At 35.5% G+C, this 22344-nt stretch overlaps 2 protein-coding genes across 4 annotated transcripts in view; both read left to right on the top strand.

Annotated features, from left to right (window-relative positions):
- The window catches only part of LOC129755768 (uncharacterized), a 208657-nt gene that overhangs the window by 14999 nt on the left and 171314 nt on the right, over positions 1 to 22344 (top strand). The gene's annotated exons all lie outside the window — the stretch shown is intronic.
- On the top strand, positions 13231 to 13901 carry LOC129755770 (uncharacterized). Its single transcript, XM_055752412.1, has 2 exons — positions 13231 to 13421; positions 13481 to 13901. Exons 1-2 carry the CDS (start codon positions 13412 to 13414, stop codon positions 13843 to 13845), a joined length of 375 nt encoding a protein of 124 aa, XP_055608387.1. The 5' UTR covers positions 13231 to 13411; the 3' UTR covers positions 13846 to 13901.

Here is a 22344-nt window from a genome sequence, read left to right as displayed (position 1 = left end):
TTTGTTCGGGAGAAACATGAAAAACCAGTTTTTCATCAATAACTTTGGTTTCCGTCGGCCGATTTCTTTCAAAAACGGGTTTTCTTAAAGAGTAAATTATGAAAAATATTTATCCGAAGACTGCATTTCGATAAAAGTTAAGATAAAAAAGTAATTAGGCTTCAAAAATCAGCTAACATTTTTAACGGTGGTATTCAGCACTGTTAATTAGGTGTCAATATGTTCGACCGCCTCGACTCATTAACAGTGATGAATACCATCCTTAAAAAAGTTAGCCCATTTTTGAAGCCTAATAACTTTTTTATCTTAACTCTAATTGAAATCCAGTCTTCGGATGAAATATTTGTCATAGTTTAGGCTTTAAGAAAACCTATTTTTGAAAAAAAAAATTGCTCTCAAAAAGGGGCAAAAGAATTCGCGGAAATCTGTATGTTATTTCCGATGTCAAATTATTTGAAAATACATGTTAGTTGAAAATTTCAACTTCGAGATTTTTTCATGGAACCTCTGGTTCATATTTGATTTGTTCTGTGGGTGTAAAATGCTGTCATCAATCAAGCTATTCATAGAAATACCAAGAAAACATTTCTAAAGTTTAAAGAACGGTTTGAATTTTTAAATTTGGTTTTAACTCTTTAATGCATGACTTCTTCTAAATGAGAATTGCAGTTATTGATTCAGTGAAATAATAACATTTTTAATCGAATAAAAGAACTCAACATGTTTGAAATCGTTATTTTGAGTATTATAAAAATCATAGCCCATCAAAATTGAAAATTTTTTTTTTTAATTTTAAATTTGATTTTAGCTATTTTTTGCATAGATTGTTTGATATCTCACACATACATTGGCATATCGTAATAAAAATACCATTGGCTTATTTATTTTAATCTTAAAAATATTTTTTTGTGAATACGTCACTTACGTCAGGCGTTTTCGAAATATTCAGATTTTGATTAGCGTTGGTTTCAAAACAACACTATGCATCAAAGGGTTAATCCGAGGCAAAAAAACGAAACTTTTCCAAGTCAAGGAAAAGCCATAATTTTCCCCGCTATGAGGCATTAAGTACACTCAATCGGGATATGCAAACTGTTTGTTTCAAACAATCTACAGCGATAAGACGTCGTTGTCGTCGTTGTCATCTTATTTGGGAAAATCTCTTTAGGTGGTTGAGACGCCACCATTCTTACCAAAGAAAACCACCCACCGTCCCTGACGATTGCCCAAGTCTCTCGAAACCGTCACCGCCGATCCGTGTTTAATTTAATTTATTCGCTTGCTTTCCAATTTAGTCGCAGCTCAAAATTTTCCATCAATAGATGGGGGGATATCACATTGATTTTCTGGCGCTTTTCAAGATGGCAGTCTAGCTCGATGATGGTGATTAGTTGTTATTGCCCCACGACGGATTTCAGCGGCACCGTGACTGTGCTCTGGTTTGGGTTTGGATATTGCCAGCTGTTTTCGAGATGGACCATTGCATATTGTGGGGTGGTTCTAAATATAGTTATTAGCGGTCGGGGTTGGGAAAAAACCACCGAGAGAGATTTTCCCTCCCCCAGCATCCATCTGTAAGAGTAAAGCGTCTCGGGGAGGAGGAGCGACAAAAAATATCAACTTTATCCAGTGCACAAAGCAGCAGCAGCAATGCCATAAAAGTGAAATTTCTCTGGTCCCGACCCGCCATCATCACAGTTGTCGGCTCCCGAGACGACCACACTGATCGAGATAAATTTTAACTTATCTCAGGTGCCCACCGGGAAGTGATGGGAAAAACAGTTTTGTGGTCCATGGAACCTTCTCCCGGGTGTTGACTTTGCCCAGATGCCGATCGAGGAGATGCCATCTCCGGGTCCCCAAAAGTGATCCCTTTCTAGGCAGCAGCAGCAGCGCGGCACAGTTGTTTGTCCAGGATCGAAACAGAGAACCTATCCGTGGGTAATCCTAGAGACAAGAAACCGACCAACGACGACAATCGCGATGGCGCGCTACTTATCGGGTCGGCAAGATCTTCCGGGCTGATGCTGGTGGAAGAGTTTTTCGCATTTTAGTTTGTTGATCGCCCGAGACTCCCGGGAGATACCTACATACATACATACAAAAGGTATCTGGAAGCAGCGATCTTCGACTTATCGGCCGCTGATGTCTGATGCAGATGCTTAAGTATGGCAAAATAGGAGGAAAAACACACTAGGTGCACAGTTTGATTAATGATTTTAATTCCCATCGGTTTCGGAATCAGTTCAACGAACCGATTTTCCCTGGGATTGAACTTGCGATGGATGTTCCATCCATGGTGATTTCATAATTTCAGGCAAAATTGAAGATATTTATCCAGGTTTTAGAATTATCTATAATATAGGCTGAAGTTTTAAGGAAAACGAAAATAAAAAAAAAAGTCTTAAATCTTCAAATTAAAGTATTATAATTGCAAAAACTAGATTTTTTTTATTTTCTATTTATACATTGAAATCGGATATTTTTAAATAATTATCGTTGAATAGCTCTTAGGAGGTCCTATTGGTAAGGATAGGCTTGCCAGATACTTTCAGAAAAAAGCGGGACATTTCACGACAAAAAAAGCGGGACACAGCAGAAAAAAGCGGGACATTTAAGAAATTCTTAAAAAAAGCTTAATTGTTTTGCCATACTTATACGTATACCATCAGCCAAGATTATTTATAGAAAGTACACTAAGATTTTTTTTAACACGGAGTAATTTTGCTCAGGTTTCCTTAGATGACTTCATGTACACGGTTTTTTGCCATAATCACGGTTATTTTTCACGGTTTTCGCAAATTAACACCAAGGTTGTCAAAAGAAATCTGTGTTTTGACGATGATAAAATCTGACGTTCTAAGATTTTATCCAAAAAAATCTGTGATGGTTTTCTGTGATGGTTTTCTGTGTCGCTTTTTTTCAATCATTTCTTTAAAAAGTCATGTCAATTTGCATCTTTTTTACATTTTACTTGAGAAAAATCAAAGAACATTACTAATCTTATCATGTTTTCCAATTCATACTAATGAATTCAAAATGTCTACGACGTAAAAAAAATAATTTTCAAAAAACCTATGCAATTTCAAAATTTTGTGGGATCTGTGACTATTTCTAAAATTCTGTGTTCTGTGACAAAGATTCTGTAATGAAAATTTACTCAAAATTCTTTGTAACTATAGATTTTTCTGTGATTTCGGCAACCTTTATTACGTTATTTGAGAGAAATATTTCAAGTCCTTCATGTGAACGGCGAATAATATCGTGTAAAAAACCTTTGTGCATTAACAAATATATTTTAAATTTGTTTCAAAAATTTGAAACTCAAGAAAATTTCCATCATTGTATACTTGACTAATTAAGTTGGCGTGCAAAAGGCAATTGAACTTAGATTCTGTCGAAAAATTAAGATTTATAATCATCTAGAAGCAACTTAAACAATACTTTCATCATATATACTAAAGTCATTTTATTGGTTGAACGTGCTCCAAGAACAATTCATTGATCGGAATTTTATTGTAATGTCAGGATTTTTTAGTATTGTCTTATGTAAAGTCTGAAAAATTTACGCTTATTTAGAGGAAAATTACCTTTTCGATTTGCTTGTTCTGTGCTGCTTATTTTGAGAATAGAGACCTAATCATAAAGAGGATAAAGTTTGATTTTTTACAGTGTTAGTCTGTGAGTTTTTTAAAAGTTTTCCTTGAAAAAAAAGCGGGACATTTCGAGGAAAAAGCGGGACGGCGGGACACTCAACAAAAAAGCGGGACATGTCCCGCTTTTGCGGGACGGAGGGCAACCCTAGGTAAGGATGGCTTAAGTCTGGTTTGCCAGGCGTTCTGGGTTCGATTTCTGTTATCGTAAGATGTGTTTCCTCGTTTGACTACCAATTATACGAGTTCAATCAATTGTCAGATGGCCAGGTATATAACACGAATGCTGGAATACCTGTTCTAAACCAGACCACCTGATTGACACGTTCTTCCAAAATATATGTATGTAAACTGCGATGAATCCGTGTACCCATGGTGGATTGCCAACACATAACTTTACAACACATACCATTTCTTGTCAGTTGGTCCAAATGTATCGAGTAACTTTTGAGTTTTCACTCCTCTTCAGTGGACTTATCTAGCTATCGTCTATAGTACTAGTGCTGCTACTGGGAAGTGTTCCTAAATGCATATTCTAAGGAGAATACTTCTTTTCTCCAATATTCCAATAGATAAAATTATGCACATGTGCAGACATCTGTTATCAATACATTGGAGCAGTTTTTATGTTGAAAAAGATTTTGAGAGACTGATTTCATAATAAAAGTAGTCGAAATTGCCGAAAGTGTTTTAGTTATACCTACACCCAATGCTGCCACATTATAATCTGTATTTTCAAGCCAAAAAACTGTATTTTTTTTTCTTTTACCTAATTTTTTTTTTTCAATTTTGTTAATCTGTTTTTGTTGTGTTCGGTTTGGAAATTACAAAAATCGGCTTACATACCGATATTTATCAAAGCTCATTGATGGATATTGTCAATATTCCTTTTTTTGTTTTTAATTTGAATGAAAAATTTGTCGATTTAACAACAAAATAGAAAATGAGTATACTGAATAATATTATCACCAATCACGAACGCACACTTAAATTGGTTCCTAAGATAAGCATACCACTTTAAGAAATGATCATTTAACGCCTTGAAAAGCTATAATCTCCTATGTGAGGCAAATAGAAATTCACTACAGCATTTTTTTATTTTTCGACAAAAACTGAAAGTTGTTTCAAAGAGTTGTGATCGTTTAAGATAAAAACTCATGCCGGAACCATACAAAATCATCAAAACTATTGTTTTATGTGTAAGGCATGCTTAGTTTGATAAAATTTGCAAACATTTTCAATGACAAACTTTCTTTAGAGCTTGAAAAAATGTTTTTATAATGATCATATTCATTTTTTTTTATTTTCATCTGTTTTCCAGCCCTGGATAATCTTAGGGATCTCTCATGTTATTTGATGAAAAAGTTTAGATCTCAAGGCGGTTGGCAAAAAAGATAAAGTTGACACTAGATCACCTGTTCGAAATTAAATAAAAAAATTGGAAAAAGATAGTTTTGGTTGTATTTTGGAAATAATTTTTCTGTCTGAAAGATTTTTTTTTAAATCGGATTGAAATAAATATAGGTACATATTTTGCCAAAAATCGATAGGTAATCGGTATAAACCGATTCTTGTTCGAGAATTTCCTCAAAAATCGGTATTAATACCGGGAAATCGGTTGTTGGGGGAAAATGTTCACCCGAGCACTTTACCGGTTCGGACACTTGCGGGAAATTCGCGGATTGCAAATAAAACACCTTGCACTTAGAATTCGATTAGATTCGCGGCGGTTTATTGTGGGGCGATTTCAACACGGCGGTGGTTTATGTTCGACTGTGCTGCTGCTGCTGTTTCAATCAGCTGTTTCGGCAGTCACGCACTAACACCGACGCAACGGCAGAACTGTCAAGCCGTGCGATGTTTTTTGCTGGGGGTGTTCAAGCATTTTTTAATGATTTTAAATTGTCGATATTTCTGCTATCTTTTTCCTACATATGCCGCCCGCCTTGAAATCTCATTTCAATGCATCTCGCTTACTCTAACGGTATATAAAACTAATTTGGTTTGTTTTGATAACTGTTTCTTCGTGAAAACGGTACTTCTAAACTAGACTGAACTTATACAAACTAAAGTTTTCTTCTGAACTGTTTTTTCCAATCTGGTGTGTGATACAATTCTACAGAGTGTTCTTTTACGTGAATGAGATGTCCAGTGGTGTGTGATGATTCCCGTTAGCTGCTGCATATTCAGGATCAGCTGATGGGAAAGATGTGTACTGCAACCTGCATTGCCGATACGGTTACCAGAGGTGTGAAACTGAATTCACTCGAGTAAATGATGATACTGATTGTTGAAAGTTCTTCTGTTTTAGGTTGCGAAGGATGACCACGACTGTTGTTGCTCTGTTGCTGATGGATTTAACGATGGATTCAAGCCCGATGAACCTCGTTGGACTGAACATGGAACTGCGTTGATGTTTATGCTGGTCTGCGATGCAATGCCATGTGTGATACGACTCGATGACGTGAAGATCGGTAACAGGATGACCTGGTAGGACGAAGTGCGCTTTTTAAACCGTTGTATTTCAAATTTGAAAGAAAACTTGCCTGGTGCGGAGGCCAGTGGGCCTCCGCGGACTCCTCAGACGCTTCGTTTCCTGCCTTGTTGGTGTGTTCAACGGTTTGGTGTCGATGTGCGAGGTCTTCAGCCCGAGCTGCGCGTGGCAATGCTGGCCAAGCCTGCCGAACGCTGCTCTGCTTGGACGAGAAGGTTGATTGGTACCTGTCAACCTTATTTTGCGATAGGCGCACTGCATCTGCCCGAGGATAACCCTTATGCGGAACGTGCACAATATTGTGCTGGCGCTTAACGCCTCTGTAGGTGAAACCTTATGTTTCATTCTGACACAGCCTTCACGTGAAACGTGCACCTTGTTGTGCTGGCGCTTAACGCCTCTGTTAGTGAAACCTTGTGTTTCATTCTGACGCAAATTTTCTGACACAGTACTCAAACGACATATATCTGACACAATCGCATGCTTCATGCTTTTAAATCGGGCATAATTATTGTACTTAATCAAGTCTTAATTGAATTTTGATTGGTAAACTGTATAGGTACTTTGAAGACTTCAAAATACAAACTCAAAAACTGACAAAATCTAACTCTGTTGTTCTTTCTCCGATGTGACATTATTGTCACGAATTGGTAAGATGCATATCTTCGAAATGCCTCTTTGATAACTTCCAGATTGCGTTCGAACAGTTACAACTCTGACATTACCATCTGACCCAGGGTGAATTTCTGACACTCTTCCAATTGCCCACTGTAATGGCGGTAAATTTTCCTCTTTTAGGACTACCATCGTCCCGACCTTGATATTATCTCGCTGCTTGGACCATTTTGTTCTGTTATGCAGATCAGACAAGTATTGAGTTGACCATCTTTTCCAAATACCTTGAGCAGTTTTCTCCATTCTGTGCAGAATGTTTAGGCGATTATCAGGCGTGTCTTCCCAGTTCTGCTCTGGGGGTGCGGTGAGCGATTTTTGAACTAAAAAATGACCTGGTGTAAGTGCTTCGAAATCGTTCGGGTCATTACTGCACGGAGTAAGCGGACGTGAATTTAAGACAGCCTCAATTTGGACAGTAACAGTTTGCAACTCTTCTAAAACGAATGTGCGGGAACCAAGTGTGCGTTTCAGGAGGGATTTGAATGACTTCACTGCAGACTCCCAAAGCCCGCCAAAATTGGGTGTTCGAGCTGGAATAAACTTAAATTCAACTGCTTGGTTTGCTGAGTGTTTTATGACAGATTCTTGGAAACTATTTTCGCTGAATAACTTGGAAAGTTCGTCGAGTTTCCGTTTGGCTCCAACAAAATTTCTGCCGTTATCGCACATAATCAAACTTGGCGTGCTTCTTCGGCCACAAAACCGTTTGAAAGTGGCAAGAAACCCATCTGTTGACAAATCTGACGCGACTTCAAGATGCACAGCTTTCGTAACCAGACACACATAAATGGCTACAAATACCTTCACCGGGCGACATCGACGTTGGGGGTAAGTGACGAGGAATGGGCCGCAGTAATCTACTCCCACACGTTGAAATACTGGGTTTTGTGTCACTCTTTCCGGGGGTAAATCAGCCATAAGCTGTTCTTGAATTTTGGGTCTAGCACGAAAACAACGTACGCAATTATGGATTACTGACCGAGCCAAACTGCCTGCATGAATTGGCCAAAACTTCTGACGAACTGTTGCGATCAACAGCTGCTGTCCAGCGTGAAACAACTTCTGATGGTAATACGACATGACTGATCTGGTAAGCGGATGTTTATAGTCCAATATAAACGGATGTTTTCTCGTTTCAGAGATTGCTGCATTCTCTAATCGACCACCGACACAAATTATTCCATTCATCATGCGTGGATTGAGAGACAGCAACTTTGAACTGACTGAAATCTGACGGTTATTCGACAAATCTGCATATTCTTTCGGAAAACTTTCTTTCTGGGACAATCTGACTAAGCACTGAAGGGCTTCTTCTAACTCTGAAGCTGAAAAATATCCGACTTTTCTGTTACTGTTGTTACACTTTTGCGCATTGAAACGAAATCGCAAAAAATACGCGGTCAACCGAATTGAATCTACAAGTGAGGCTCTCAATTCAAATATCTCATTGGTTGTCAAAGAATCAGTGACGACAGTGACAGCTCCTCTCTCTTCGAGCATGGAACTGGGTATTTCTGGGCAAACTTGTTGAGGTTGAGGCCAATGCGATTCCTCCAATCGTAACCAACTGGGACCATGAAACCAAAGAGACTGATACTGTAACTGAGCGGGGGTCATTCCTCGCGATATGATGTCCGCTGGGTTTTCTGTGCCTGCGACATGACTCCACACGCTCGACCGTGTAATATGCTGGATTTCAGACACACGATTTGCCACAAAATTAGTCCATCTTGACGGTGAAGACGCAAGCCAACATTTAACTATCATCGAATCTGTCCAGAAAAAAGATTTGAAAGAAGACAGCTCCGTGCCTTTCACGAGCTTCTCAAACAGGTGAGCAAGCAGAAATGCAGACGATAACTCTAACCTTGGAATTGACTGACGTTTCTTCTTTTTCTGGAGATTCTCTAGAGGGGCAACTCGTGATTTTGAGATCATCAATTGAACAACAGTTTCTCCCGATTCTGACACAGTTCTGACATAAATACAGGCCCCATAGGCCTTCTCTGACGCATCACAAAATCCATGTATTTGTAATGAACTGACATTTTTACTGACACCCACCCATCGTGGTACTGACACATTATCTAACCCAATCAAATTTCTTCTGTATTCATCCCAAGCGCTCTTTAAATCTTCGGTAAGCTCATCATCCCATCCGCATTGAAGTTTCCAAAGTTCTTGAACGAAAATTTTTGCCTGAATAATCACAGGACCGACTAATCCCAATGGATCAAATAACTTGGAAACATCTGACAAAATTGACCTTTTCGTAATGGGTGCTGAACTCTTCCAACTAGGGGTACTAAACCGAAAAACATCTGACTCTGGTTCCCATAACAATCCCAAAGTTTTCACCGGTGAGCTTGATGAATCAAGCTCCAAAACCGAACGTTCATCTCGAAGATTTTCAGGGATTTCTAAGAGTATTTCTGAGCTGTTCGAAACGTATTTTCGCAAAGACATACCTGCTGAGTCCATTAACTCTGACATTTCTTTGACTAACTGTACACCTTCTTCGATACTGTCAACTCCAGCAAGCATATCATCGACGTAGAAACAACGACTCAAAATCTTCGACGCTAAGGGATGAGTTTTAGAACCCTGATCGGCTAGGACTTGCAAACACTTTGTTGCCAAGTAAGGCGCTGACGCTGTTCCGTAAGTTACTGTTAACAACTCGTAAGTGCGAAGGGGTTGATCGGTGGAGTCTCGCCAAAGAATTCTCTGCAATTTTTGGTCTGATTTCTGAACTTGGATCATACGGTACATTTTGGCAATATCTGCCACAATCGCAAACTGACACAATCTGAATCGCAATACAATATCGATCAGCTCATCTTGTACAACCGGGCCAACCATAAGCGCATCATTTAAAGAAACTCCTGTCGACGACTTACAGGAAGCGTCGAAAACCACCCGTAACTTTGTCGTGGTGCTTTCGGGCTTAAGAACAGCGTGATGCGGCAAATAGTAGCAAACTTCATTTAACTGACTTGAGCTGACGATAACTTCTGACATATGACCAAGACTCTTATATTCATGAATAAATTCAGAATACAACCTTTTCAATTCAGAATCCATTGACAATCGTTTCTCCAAACTCAAAAAGCGTTTCGTGGCGATAACTCTGGAATCTCCAATTCGATTCAAAAAACCTTCTTTTTTGGGTAACGTTACAACAAATCTTCCTGACTCATCTCTGACAGTAGTATTCTTAAAAATCTCTTCACAAGCTGACTCTTCAATCGACTGAACGCTACGAACATGACATGTTTCGAGCTCCCAAAAACGTGTAAGCTGATCTTGAATATCACCGACTGAACAAACATAAACTTCTGACTGAGAAACTGAATTTTGATTATTGGGCAATCTACCAGACACAATCCATCCAAAAACTGTATTCTGTAATGTGGGTCCGTTCTCTAACGGCTTCATTCTTCCATCTGACAATAAATCCATATAAAATTCGGCTCCAATTATAACATCAATTGGACCAGACTCATAAAACCCAGGATCTGCTAAACAGGCCGAACTCGGCAGCGTAAGGATCGAAGGATCAAAAGCGGCAGTAGGCAGATCAACTGTTAACCTTGGCAGTACAAAAAATTGCATCCATTCTTTAAACTGAGAAATTCTGGGGGATCTAGAACCAACTTCTGCGGAAACTAACTTCGTTGAAACCATTTGAGAGGAGCCAATGCCTTGCACCGACAAAAACGTAGGGGTTTCATGGAACTTCAGCCGACGAGAGAATTCACGTGTCATTAAACAATGCTGAGAACACGAATCTAGCAGCGCACGTGCCAGAAGTGTATTTCCAAAACGATCCTTGACTCGGATCATCGCCGTGGACAGTAAAATATTACGAGACGGTGTAAACGGAAGTGCTACGTAATTCTGACTTGTGGTGGCTTGTGCGTTGTCTGGATTTGTGTTTGTGTTGTGTGAGTGGGTTTGTGCATGCTGTGTAGTGGTGTGCGCATGCTGTACTGGTCTTGAGTTGTGTTGTTGCTGTTGATTCATTGGCTGCGGTTGCGGTTGAAACGGTATTTGTTGCGCCGAACGCGTTTGACTCTGCTGTCGGTATTGTGCCGAAAACTGCGGCTGTGGAACGGAGGATCTAGAATGTAACATACTGTGGTGCTTCTGCTGACAATGATGGCAAGAACCTCGTTCACAATTTCGGTAGAAGTGGCCTGGCATCAAACAATTTCGACACAGCTTGTTGCGAATGGCAGCATCCATTCGCTCGGGAACCTTCATCCGTTGAAATTTGCCACACTGGAACGGTGAGTGCCATGGATCTGCACAGAACGGACAACGTGAAACTGATCTGATGGTTGTATTACAAACTGTTGATCTCGTCTGACGGGCTTCGGATGGTGGATTTCTTGCAGAGGTGATTGATTGGAGAACAGAGCAGTGACCTTGCAAGAACAGAAGCAGCTCATCGTACGTTGGGACCTCCTTAGACCCGTAATGCGTCTCCCATTGGCGCAATGTTGCAGAATCTAGTCTAGAACACAACATGTAGACTAATATTGTGCTCCAAGACTCCGTTGGCTCTCCGATTTTCTGTAACATCATCAAGTTTTTCTCAAACTCGCTGATGAGGAAGTTCAGACCGTCATAATTCTCCTTTTTAAGCGGTTCGAGGGCGAAAAGAGCGTCGAGATGAGCCTTCACAATCAGCTTCTTATTTTCATAACGAACTTGCAAAGTTTTCCAGGCGACGTCGTAGTTTGCCTCTGAAAGCTCGATGTTGTTGATTTCCTTCAGTGCATCACCCTGTAGAGAAGAACGAAGGTATGTAAACTTATCCATAGACGTCAGATGCTCGTTGTCATGGATAAGGCTTCGGAAGGAATCCCGGAATGTAATCCACTCTCTTATTTTTCCACTAAAGGACGGCAAACGTATCTCTGGTAGCTTTACTCTCGAAGTATTTCCTGACGCAGACTGACTCTGACTGTTGCTGGTTGCGTTCACACCTAAGGCATCCTTATCACCTTGGAGTCTAAGGAGGTCACCTCGGATGGCGAAGTATCGGTCATCGAATTGCTGTAGAACCTTGTCGTTTTCCTCTTCACGTTGCTTGGCAATCTCTCCTTTGACTTCGCTGTCAGCATCTTTCTGTTCTTTCTCATCCGCTTCATCCAGCAAAAGTTCAATTTTGCTCCGTATTTCAAAAAACTCACTGTACACAGTATCAATCACATGCAATCTCGAACTTAATTGACACCGATCACTATCAATCTGATAGGTTTGGATGAATCTATCCGTACCATCAAAAATAACATATAACTGCCGTTCACGTTTAAGCAAAGCCTTCAGCGTACTTTTAGACATTGCTACACTTTAAAAAATCTGACACTGCACCAAATATGTTACACTGCAATTAATAATTCACTGACCGAATAATCAACTCGACGTTCCACAGTACCGCGACGAAACCGACAACTGGCAACCCTATTGACAGCAGCGAGGGGGAGGCAACCAATAAAAAACAGCAAAGTGAAAATGTAGCGGCAGAATCCGAGACCAAATTACAGCGTACAAGGCTCACACCACATGCAACAAACCAAGACTTACTCACATGCAAAATCTTTATTATTTCTCTCAGGTAGGCCACATGCATCAAGCCACCAATCGTTCACTTTACCGTTCTCGTTAAAAAACCAAAAAAACTTTCAGTTCCTCCTGGATCTGCTTCCAAAAAACTGCTCCCAGCTGATTGATTGCAATTTTCAATTGCACCGAAATCTGCGATGGCGTCGCGGCGTCGTCTCAGCAATAGCGATGGCGAATCCTGCGTCCAAAATGGTTCAGCTAGCAGGCAGGAACAATAGCTCGAACAGCTTCGGTATTCCGCGGTCCACGGGGCTTCCACAAATGTCCTGAATCTGGCTTCGAAGGACCAAAATGTTGGGGGAAAATGTTCACCCGAGCACTTTACCGGTTCGGACACTTGCGGGAAATTCGCGGATTGCAAATAAAACACCTTGCACTTAGAATTCGATTAGATTCGCGGCGGTTTATTGTGGGGCGATTTCAACACGGCGGTGGTTTATGTTCGACTGTGCTGCTGCTGCTGTTTCAATCAGCTGTTTCGGCAGTCACGCACTAACACCGACGCAACGGCAGAACTGTCAAGCCGTGCGATGTTTTTTGCTGGGGGTGTTCAAGCATTTTTTAATGATTTTAAATTGTCGATATTTCTGCTATCTTTTTCCTACATCGGTATATGTGGTATCGTTGCCTATTTTCAGTGTCAATGGAAAATATGTTTCACTCCTCACGCTCATTTTGTTATAACCATTTATGATTCTTAAATAACCATTTTATGATATTTACTCCAAAACCGTCAATATGGTTATTTTTCAACAATTTTTCTAGAAAGAATTTGAACCATTTTGCTAGTTTTCGAGTATAAACCAGAAAATGGTTGAATAATTTGATATCGCCATTTTGAAAGCGGCAATTACAGCCGGACGCCCATTAAGCAAATTGTTTTCTTCCGCGGAACAGCATCCAGTTTACAGAAAAATCGGTTCTGGAAATCGTGGAAACTTCGGATTTGTAGGAGATGGAGAAAGGTAAGTGATATCTTCCAATTATTTGTCGATCCCAACATCATAAACAAAAAAAATTTCAGGGTACCGATTGGATGACGCCGGTTTAGGCACGACAGATACACCAACAACATTCAATAGGGCGAGGACTCACTCACCGGTCCATCGTTATCAGCCACAGCTAATGGAAGTACAAAAGGAATTGTGTTTCACACCATCCGGAAGCAGCTGGAACGGGCCGGAATGTATGGAAAACATCACCAGCGAGTCAAAGGTTATTCGCCAGACCCGCCTCCTCCACCCTCACCCCGTTAAGGATAGCAGACTAGTGATTATTGTATTGGCCATTCCGCAAGAGGCCATCCATCCATCCCATCCCGGTAGCGCTCGTGGGGGAACTTTACTTTTGCTTAAATTAAAAGGCTATCAAATGGGTCATAGTTTATAAGTATTATCATAGTTTATAAGAAATAAAATAATTATCCTGATGACTCTTGTTCATCTAAATTCCTTCGACAATTGTAATCAATTTCACAAATCGCACAAAACAGCTCTTACGGTTGAAAAATAACCATTTTTCAATTTCTACGGTAATCTTTCTTACGGTTAAAAAATAACCATATTTCTACTTCTCCCCGAAAAGTCATTTTATGGGTTCTCATGGAGAACTCATAAAATGACATTTCCCGGGAAAAGGTCAAAAATGGTTATTTTTGAAACATATATGGTTTAATAGTTTCTAGCGTGCTAACCACACAACCAGAAGTGCCAGGTGTCTGGATTTTTCAGGATTTTTCCTGTTTTTTGCATTGCGTTCTTATTTTCTTAAATGGGTAAAATGTCCTGAAAAAAAAACAATGGTTGAAATCTACTGATTTGTCCTGGTTTTCAAAAAAAATCTAAATTAAAATTGAATTTATAGTTAAATGATGAAAAAAACATTAATTAATAGTTTGTCCAATTGAATCGATGATAATCTTCTGTTCAGATGATTTGGAGTGGTGTTTTCGATAGAAACTTTAGGTCAGCCAAATCGTTTCAGTTGCATATATGTATTAAAGGCGTTTACATCTGCCTTTATTTATGAAATTTATCATCTGAATTACCATCAATCCAGTGGTGTCCTAAAAATACTGATTTTTTCTTCACTGTGTCCTGTTTTTGACAAAACCACCTAGCATCACTAACAAGCACAACGAACAAAATAACAACAATTTTTCCCCACTGGCAGTATTGCCACATTCAATACTTGACTTTTTCACAAAGTCATAAACCTGCACCGACATCGGTTAAAACGACTAAAATGATCATAAGTTGAAAATCTGATATAAACTCTCATAGTTATTTACATTATTCTAAACACTGGATTTTTCGTAGTAAAACTTCCAAACGATTTAATTTCTACTTCCTAAATATACAATACTTTATATTTCCTTTTTTTTAATGTGGAAAATAGGTACAGACCTATCTATTGAAAATCCAAAAAAATTATCTTCTTTACGTACAGAATTTGTATCAAAAAATAATCCAAAAACCTGTTATTCTAGATAAAAGCTGTACTTTTGGCAACAACTTCCACTGCTGTTTTAGAGTTTTTCTTTTCAAAAATGGATTTTCAAAGGAAACGGTTGTAGCAGCGCGTCTTTCCCATAAAAGTAGGTACACAAAAACTGTGTTTACTCTTAGATTTCCCTTATAAACAATGTGAAAGTGCAATAGAATTTTACGGAGAAATTTTAGAATAAAAATTACATACTTACTACAAACATCTACAAAATTATGTGACAACACTGATCAAAACATATTTTCATGAAACGTGTTCTCTGTGTTTATTTGTATAGAGACGGTTTGATTTTTTTCTTCCATGACGAATCAGTTCTTTGGTTCAAAACGTGAAAGCAAAGGTTTATTCAACAAATCAGTATCGACACGTTAAAAGGGTCTATTTTCATTTACGTCGTTTGAGAAAAAACGCGTTTGAAATTTAGGCATTATTTTTCAACTCGCTTATTAAAATTCACGCGAAATCATAAAAGTTTATATGACCAAAATGGTGTTTAGGAGCATTTTCATGGAATAAATATTGCGCGATTGTTTATTGAAGCAGTATTTTTTGTATTTCTTTGAACTGTATGTCTCATGTGTGTGAGTGAAATGGAAATAAAATATCCCGTATTTTTTTACAAACGCTTATGTGTCTCTTTTTAGGAATGAGTGACTATCGTTTCGCATTTCGCCCTTAGAAAGATTGCATCCTGACCGTCTGGAGTCAAGGTTTTATAACTTATTATTTGGAAGTAATGTCATATTATAGCTTTAGTTTTTTAAGATCCTTTGCTCAAATTGCTGTTAAAATCTAATTAAAACTGATAAATTGAAAACTGTTTTTGTGATTAGAGTTTATTTTGGGCTACTAAAAATATTTTTTGTTTCTTTTAGCTTTTATACCCTTTTCAAATGTTGGTGCTGAAATATTATGTTTTGTAAAAAATTAAAATAAGATGTATTCGATGAACTAAAACTTGAAAAACTTATTGCCATAACAAGTTAATTTTGAAAACAGTTCTAAAAGCTAGCTAGGTCAGCCAAATAGAATTTCGCTGCAGCATTTTTACAGCATTTTTTTTTAATTTTCGATAGAAAACTAAGCACTTTTTGAAAAGAGTTGTAATCGTTTTATGATAAAAACTCGAGCCGAAACCAAACAACATCAACAAAACTATGGATTAATAGATGAGACATGCTCAATTTAGTAAAACTTGTAAACCTGTCCAATGCAAAACTTTCTTAGAGAGATAAAAAGTGTTTCAGCCCTGTATAGTGAGGTGACATAAAGGTTTCCGAAATCACAGAAAAATGTGTATTATCACAGAATTTCGAGCAAAGTTTTGTCACAGATCACAAAATTCTGTAAATTTCACAGAATTCACAGAGTTTCTAAATTTTGTACAGATTTCAAAATTATCAATATTTTTGTCACTTTCGACTTTTTATTTCTGACTCCAATTCATGAAAATATGAAAACAAAGTAGTGTAAATTGATTTTTTCTCTCTTAAAACTTTTAACAGTTTCCAATTTTTTAATGCTTGACGTGATTTCTCAATACGTCACAGAAAACCGTCATAGAATTTTAGGCTCAAATCACAGAATTCGAGATAATTTTTTGTCAAAAACACAAAATTTTTTTTCGGCAACCTTGTGTGACATGTATTTAGGTTTGGTATACGGTAGTATGTTTATTCTTTAGCATCACTTGAAAGGAAAAAAAATGATTCAATTACCTTCGAAACATTTGAACAAAGCATTTTTGGCATAGTTTTTTTTATTTATTCCAAAATTTTTACTTACGTTTGAGTTTGAAATCCATTTTCTTCCTAAACCATCAATTCATAGTGTTATTTGAAAATAACACTTAATATAATCCAAATCTCTCGAAAACGCTTGGATGTTTATGAGTTTAATATCCACCAAAAATAATCTTAATATTAATAGACATTGATCTATTGATCTATATAGATATTATAATGAACGTGTGATACATCGAAGAAAATTAAAATAAAAACTAAAAAAATATTTAAAAAAAACAATATTTAGAAAATTGCAGCTATTTCTTTACATTTTGAAGTTATAACAAATTTTTTCAGATATAAGTTAATCAGAAACCTCTTCTTGCAGCTAAAGAAAAAATTTTGGGGAAATTTGCCAACTCGTATTGCTATTTCAAAAATAATTTTTTAAATTGATGAGCCATAACTTTTTTAAGATTCGAAATTACAGAATCAAACCTGTTTAGTTGTGTTATTTGAACTAAAATGATTTTATTTTCATAAATAATAACTTGCTACAATCTTGTGAAACTTTCACCTTGAAATAGTTCTAATAATTTATTAAGTTGAACTGCAAACTCTCACTTTTTCGAAACCCATTCCAAGCCAAAGCTGTAACAATTCAATCAACTCCACCGAATGGCTCTAACAAAAGATGACGGGGTGCTAGAATTCATTGAAAAATTATTTCGTCAATTAATTTAGAAACGATTTCAACACCAAGACAATAGCTGGAGAAAAAAAAAACAAGTCATAGCTAATCGACATTTTCCCACCAGCAAAAAAAAGCTGTGCGGTTGCAGTTTTCCACCATAGAGCAAAAATAATACCCTAGCTAGGTTTTGTGGATAGGTAGGTTTTTTTTTCTTGAATGAATGCAACCAACGAGCCACTAGAAGTTAGTGTAGCCAACTCTAAGACAAAGATGAATCCCGAAGGCACTCACAAAAGAACATTAAAGCACAAACCAACTGAAAGCGAGAGAAGACACAAGGCGATTTGGATCGTTTTGGAAGAACTGAAAGCGAGTTTCAAGATCCGATGAATGAGGAGCCCGGCGAGATAGTGATAGAGTGAAAAAAAAGTTTTATTTACTTTTAATTGATTTATCTTCGCTTTCAGATGGGCGCGCTTTAATGGCCGTCACTTGTCTGCTGCTGTCGGTGTGATAATGTGCTTCTGTTAAGATTTCCACCATAAATCGAGGGGATATCTTATTGGATTTTTTGGTTTAAGTTTTGTTGTGTTTTTGGTTTCCAATTATAGTACTTTCTAGTTCATCATGATTTCTTCAAATTCAATCAAATTTTCTTAATTTAACAAATAAGCAAATTAAAATTACTCCTTAAGGTTTGATTATTTTAAAATATTGATAAACGTCCCATTGGCTACTTCATCAATCCATTCAAACCCCCATCAGATACCATCAACCTAAGTTTCCGACCACCTCAACCGATGAAAGGTGCTTAAGGGAGAAGAGTTTTCCCTTCTCAAACATTGGTGATTGGTCTGCGGGAGTTTGAGCTGGTTTGCCCATACCTCTTACCTTGCTAAGTGATGGAAAGAAAGCAGCGAGACAACTTCCGTCTCAAAGGAAATAGATAAGAGGTCGAGCCCTTGCCTTCATCATCGTCGTCCGAAGTAAAGATGGTGCGGACAAAAGATGACACACGACCTGCTGCACACCGATGATTGTTCCATTCCATTTCGCTTCCATTCAAAGCAAACCCGAGGACCAGGTCTAGTGAATAGAAGATGTGTGTGATATATTGTGTTTTTTAAATCTTCAGTTAGGGGCGCCCTTTTAATGGGTGTCTGAGTCTGGAAGTGTGCCCCCATTAAGATAATGTATCAAGAGGACAGGTGACGCGAAAGCTTGCAAACAAGGGTACACAGTGTTAGTCTTTTCTTCTTCTTGTCGGATAAATACTTCAGTTTTTTTTTATAAATACCATTTTGTTGATGTAAAAAAATCAAATAAATTGATTTTGACACAAAAATAAAAACCGTCAAGGGAATTCCAAATTGTCTTTTCGATTTGAATGCAATTCCTCTACAGAATCACGAATCAAAATGAAAGAAACCGTAACTTTGTTGCCCTAGAAAAATTGGATTAACCGGAAAACAGAAAAAAAACCAGACAAAATGAATGAATATTACCATGGCAGGAAAAATGTAACTAAATCTAGAATTTTGGGTATTAATATGATCCAATCAAAAGTAACGATTTTCATCTCAAATACATATATATTTTTTAAATAAAATTTAATTCATTTTTGCCATTTTGAAGAATATTTCTCAATTTTTTTGTAATTTTTGCATTTTTTTTCAATTTTTGAAATTTTTATCATTTTTGTCGTTTTTGTCATTTTTGTTATTTTTGTTATTTTTGTCATTTTTGTCATTTTGGTCATTTTTGTCATTTTTGTCATTTTTGTCATTTTTGTCATTTTTGTCATTTTTGTCATTTTTGTCATTTTTGTCATTTTTGTCATTTTTGTCATTTTTGTCATTTTTGTCATTTTTGTCATTTTTGACATTTTTGTCATTTTTGTCATTTTTGTCATTTTTGTCATTTTTGTCATTTTTATCATTTTTGTCATTTTTGTCATTTTTGTCATTTTTGTCATTTTTGTCATTTTTGTCATTTTTGTCATTTTTGTCATTTTTGTCATTTTTGTCATTTTTGTCATTTTTGTCATTTTTGTCATTTTTGTCATTTTTGTCATTTTTGTCATTTTTGTCATTTTTGTCATTTTTGTCATTTTTGTCATTTTTGTCATTTTTGTCATTTTTGTCATTTTTGTCATTTTTGTCATTTTTGTCATTTTTGTCATTTTTGTCATTTTTGTCATTTTTGTCATTTTTGTCATTTTTGTCATTTTTGTCATTTTTGTCATTTTTGTCATTTTTGTCATTTTTGTCATTTTTGTCATTTTTGTCATTTTTGTCATTTTTGTCATTTTTGTCATTTTTGTCATTTTTGTCATTTTTGTCATTTTTGTCATTTTTGTCATTTTTGTCATTTTTGTCATTTTTGTCACTTTTGTCATTTTTGTCATTTTTGTCATTTTTGTCATTTTTGTCATTTTTGTCATTTTTGTCATTTTTGTCATTTTTGTCATTTTTGTCATTTTTGTCATTTTTGTCATTTTTGTCATTTTTGTCATTTTTGTCATTTTTGTCATTTTTGTCATTTTTGTCATTTTTGTCATTTTTGTCATTTTTGTCATTTTTGTCATTTTTGTCATTTTTGTCATTTTTGTCATTTTTGTCATTTTTGTCATTTTTGTCATTTTTGTCATTTTTGTCATTTTTGTCATTTTTGTCATTTTTGTCATTTTTGTCATTTTTGTCATTTTTGTCATTTTTGTCATTTTTGTCATTTTTGTCATTTTTGTCATTTTTGTCATTTTTGTCATTTTTGTCATTTTTGTCATTTTTGTCATTTTTGTCATTTTTGTCATTTTTGTCATTTTTGTCATTTTTGTCATTTTTGTCATTTTTGTCATTTTTGTCATTTTTGTCATTTTTGTCATTTTTGTCATTTTTGTCATTTTTGTCATTTTTGTCATTTTTGTCATTTTTGTCATTTTTGTCATTTTTGTCATTTTTGTCATTTTTGTCATTTTTGTCATTTTTGTCATTTTTGTCATTTTTGTCATTTTCGTCATTTTTGTCATTTTTGTCATTTTTGTCATTTTTGTCATTTTTGTCATTTTTGTCATTTTTGTCATTTTTGTCATTTTTGTCATTTTTGTCATTTTTGTCATTTTTGTCATTTTTGTCATTTTTGTCATTTTTGTCATTTTTGTCATTTTTGTCATTTTTGTCATTTTTGTCATTTTTGTCATTTTTGTCATTTTTGTCATTTTTGTCATTTTTGTCATTTTTGTCATTTTTGTCATTTTTGTCATTTTTGTCATTTTTGTCATTTTTGTCATTTTTGTCATTTTTGTCATTTTTGTCATTTTTGTCATTTTTGTCATTTTTGTCATTTTTGTCATTTTTGTCATTTTTGTCATTTTTGTCATTTTTGTCATTTTTGTCATTTTTGTCATTTTTGTCATTTTTGTCATTTTTGTCATTTTTGTCATTTTTGTCATTTTTGTCATTTTGTCATTTTTGTCATTTTTGACATTTTTGACATTTTTGACATTTTTGACATTTTTGACATTTTTGACATTTTTGACATTTTTGACATTTTTGACATTTTTGACATTTTTGACATTTTTGACATTTTTGACATTTTTGACATTTTTGACATTTTTGACATTTTTGACATTTTTGACATTTTTGACATTTTTGACATTTTTGACATTTTTGACATTTTTGACATTTTTGACATTTTTGACATTTTTGACATTTTTGACATTTTTGACATTTTTGACATTTTTGACATTTTTGACATTTTTGACATTTTTGACATTTTTGACATTTTTGACATTTTTGACATTTTTGACATTTTTGACATTTTTGACATTTTTGACATTTTTGACATTTTTGACATTTTTGACATTTTTGACATTTTTGACATTTTTGACATTTTTGACATTTTTGACATTTTTGACATTTTTGACATTTTTGACATTTTTGACATTTTTGACATTTTTGACATTTTTGACATTTTTGACATTTTTGACATTTTTGACATTTTTGACATTTTTGTCATTTTTGTCATTTTTGTCATTTTTGTCATTTTTGTCATTTTTGTCATTTTTGTCATTTTTGTCATTTTTGTCATTTTTGTCATTTTTGTCATTTTTGTCATTTTTGTCATTTTTGTCATTTTTGTCATTTTTGTCATTTTTGTCGTTTTTGTCATTTTTGTCATTTTTGTCATTTTTGTCATTTTTGTCATTTTTGTCATTTTTGTCATTTTTGTCATTTTTGTCATTTTTGTCATTTTTGTCATTTTTGTCATTTTTGTCATTTTTGTCATTTTTGTCATTTTTGTCATTTTTGTCATTTTTGTCATTTTTGTCATTTTTGTCATTTTTGTCATTTTTGTCATTTTTGTCATTTTTGTCATTTTTGTCATTTTTGTCATTTTTGTCATTTTTGTCATTTTTGTCATTTTTGTCATTTTTGTCATTTTTGTCATTTTTGTCATTTTTGTCATTTTTGTCATTTTTGTCATTTTTGTCATTTTTGTCATTTTTGTCATTTTTGTCATTTTTGTCATTTTTGTCATTTTTGTCATTTTTGTCATTTTTGTCATTTTTGTCATTTTTGTCATTTTTGTCATTTTTGTCATTTTTGTCATTTTTGTCATTTTTGTCATTTTTGTCATTTTTGTCATTTTTGTCATTTTTGTCATTTTTGTCATTTTTGTCATTTTTGTCATTTTTGACATTTTTGACATTTTTGTCATTTTTGTCATTTTTGTCATTTTTGTCATTTTTGTCATTTTTGTCATTTTTGTCATTTTTGTCATTTTTGTCATTTTTGTCATTTTTGTCATTTTTGTCATTTTTGTCATTTTTGTCATTTTTGTCATTTTTGTCATTTTTGTCATTTTTGTCATTTTTGTCATTTTTGTCATTTTTGTCATTTTTGTCATTTTTGTCATTTTTGTCATTTTTGTCATTTTTGTCATTTTTGTCATTTTTGACATTTT

Source organism: Uranotaenia lowii, chromosome 3, assembly GCF_029784155.1.
Source record: "Uranotaenia lowii strain MFRU-FL chromosome 3, ASM2978415v1, whole genome shotgun sequence".
NCBI lineage: Eukaryota > Metazoa > Arthropoda > Insecta > Diptera > Culicidae > Uranotaenia > Uranotaenia lowii.
Note: the sequence above shows the minus strand (reverse complement) of the source record. Positions and strands in the feature narration are given on the sequence as shown.